Here is a 1,854-nt window from a genome sequence, read left to right on the forward strand (position 1 = left end):
CATTAGCAAACATCAGTATGTGAAATGGAGGGAAAGTGGTGTGGCTTTTGAGATGAGGGAGGGGCTCTACCAAACAGCCAATCAGAGTTTGCTCTCCACGCGAGTGTTCAATCATGTGAGTAGATTGACTTTCTGCTATAATAGTCGTTGCTGTTGTGTGGCCCATGATAGACTGTCATGCAACTGTAAATCTCTGTGTGTTTGTACCAGAGACGAGATCGGGTTGCTGTTAGAGGCTATTGGGGCGACATCGTCTCCAGTCCATATCTGTCCTTCGGCATAGAGACAGAAAACAAAAATCTGCTGAAGAAACAGAACAACCAACATGTGAAGGTGAATGAACTAGTTCATTACCTCCCAATCAAAATCACAGATGTAAACTGCATTTTCATTTGCATCATGATTTACCCTTCTCTGGCCATCTTTCTCTCTCAGACGGCTCAGGATATTTCAGAAGTGAACGTCCTGGCATTATTTGAATGTCTTTCCACTAGAGGGAGCTCTTTACTGAATGAATATGAACCAAACCCTTCAACTTCCTGCTGTCGATCCACAGACAGTCTCATAACAGAAGAGAAGATACAGAATGATCCACCTGCTTCTCAAACTCACACAGAACCTGAGCAACATCCAGCAGAACAACAGACACAAGTGCTTGGTAACATTGTCTTATGTCAAATAGTTAATATACTAAAAGCCACAAAACAGTTTATAGTTGTAAGTAACAGTTCTCAATATATTTCTGTGTGTTTTTGCAGATTTGCTCAGTGTGGATGGAGTGAAAGTGACATTTCTGTCTCCAGACTCGCTCAGCAAACTTCCTCTCAAAAAGAAATACAGGAACTTGTTTAAAACCATCTACTGTTCAGCCAGGTGAAGCCTGTTCATATGCAGCTTACAGAAACAGTGTCTGGGTTCGTGTCAAAAATATCTGCAGACATACAGAATAACACGATCTCTGTGTGTTTTCTCAGTATGGTTCATCAGCTGGATTCTTCTCTGAGAGAGATCACAGCACCTGATGCTGCTCTGGTAATAGAGTTAGCAAAGTGAGTTCATCATCACACACACAAACACACAAAATTCCTAAACCTTCTAACCCAATGACTTACATTTGTGCTCATGGCACACAGCTTGTAAGCAAATCTCCATTAAATGTTCATGATCTCTGTTTTTCTTGTTCAGCTTCCTGTTGGACCTTTCAAAAGAGCAAGTGTCAGGTTTTGCTGACAAAGTGAAGGAGATTGCTGAAGAATCAGGATTCACAGTAACGCATAACCAAAGCAGTGATGTATATGCAGTATTCACACGGAAACAAAACTGAAGGACTCTGACACTGAGATGTTATACCAACAAACATCATTATAATAAAACCACAAACACTTGTGTGCTTGAACAATTTTAATTAAAAAAAATGACCTGTTGTCTCTTCCTTTTCATTCACATACAAAATGTCAAGGAATGACAGATTGACAGAGTAAGAGAGAAAGTGTAAAGCTCTGCGGTGTACAGATTACAGTGTACAGAAAATCAGAGAAACAGTCAGGCAGATACAGAATACAGTACTGGCCCGGGAGAAAAGAGAGATTGATCGCTGGATGATTCAACATTCATCAGACAGATGAGGTAAAACACTGCCGCTCCAGACTAATATCAGCACTACACAAATGCTTGCATTGCTACTGTTCTCAGTTTCAAGTTAATTATTAGAATAGTGACAATAATAATAATAATAATATAATAACAACAATAATAAAATTCTTCAGTAAGGTTTAAACTCAAACAGTGTAAGCAGTGTTAGGCAGAACAGAAAAATGACAAGAACTTTTTGAAGTATATATATATATATATATA

General features: G+C 39.0%; 1 protein-coding gene across 1 annotated transcript; it reads left to right on the plus strand.

Annotated features, from left to right (window-relative positions):
- Positions 1 to 7: 7 nt before the first annotated feature.
- LOC107736594 (dynein assembly factor 3, axonemal-like) lies at positions 8 to 1,825 on the plus strand (the record flags this gene model as incomplete). Its single annotated transcript, XM_016547974.1, has 6 exons — positions 8 to 115; positions 211 to 333; positions 436 to 658; positions 759 to 873; positions 975 to 1,049; positions 1,186 to 1,825. Coding segments are annotated over 6 exons (783 nt in total), but the record flags the coding sequence as incomplete, so codon positions are not given.
- Positions 1,826 to 1,854: the final 29 nt, after the last annotated feature.

Source organism: Sinocyclocheilus rhinocerous, unplaced genomic scaffold (genome assembly GCF_001515625.1).
Source record: "Sinocyclocheilus rhinocerous isolate Xijiao unplaced genomic scaffold, SAMN03320098_v1.1 C36809770, whole genome shotgun sequence".
NCBI lineage: Eukaryota > Metazoa > Chordata > Actinopteri > Cypriniformes > Cyprinidae > Sinocyclocheilus > Sinocyclocheilus rhinocerous.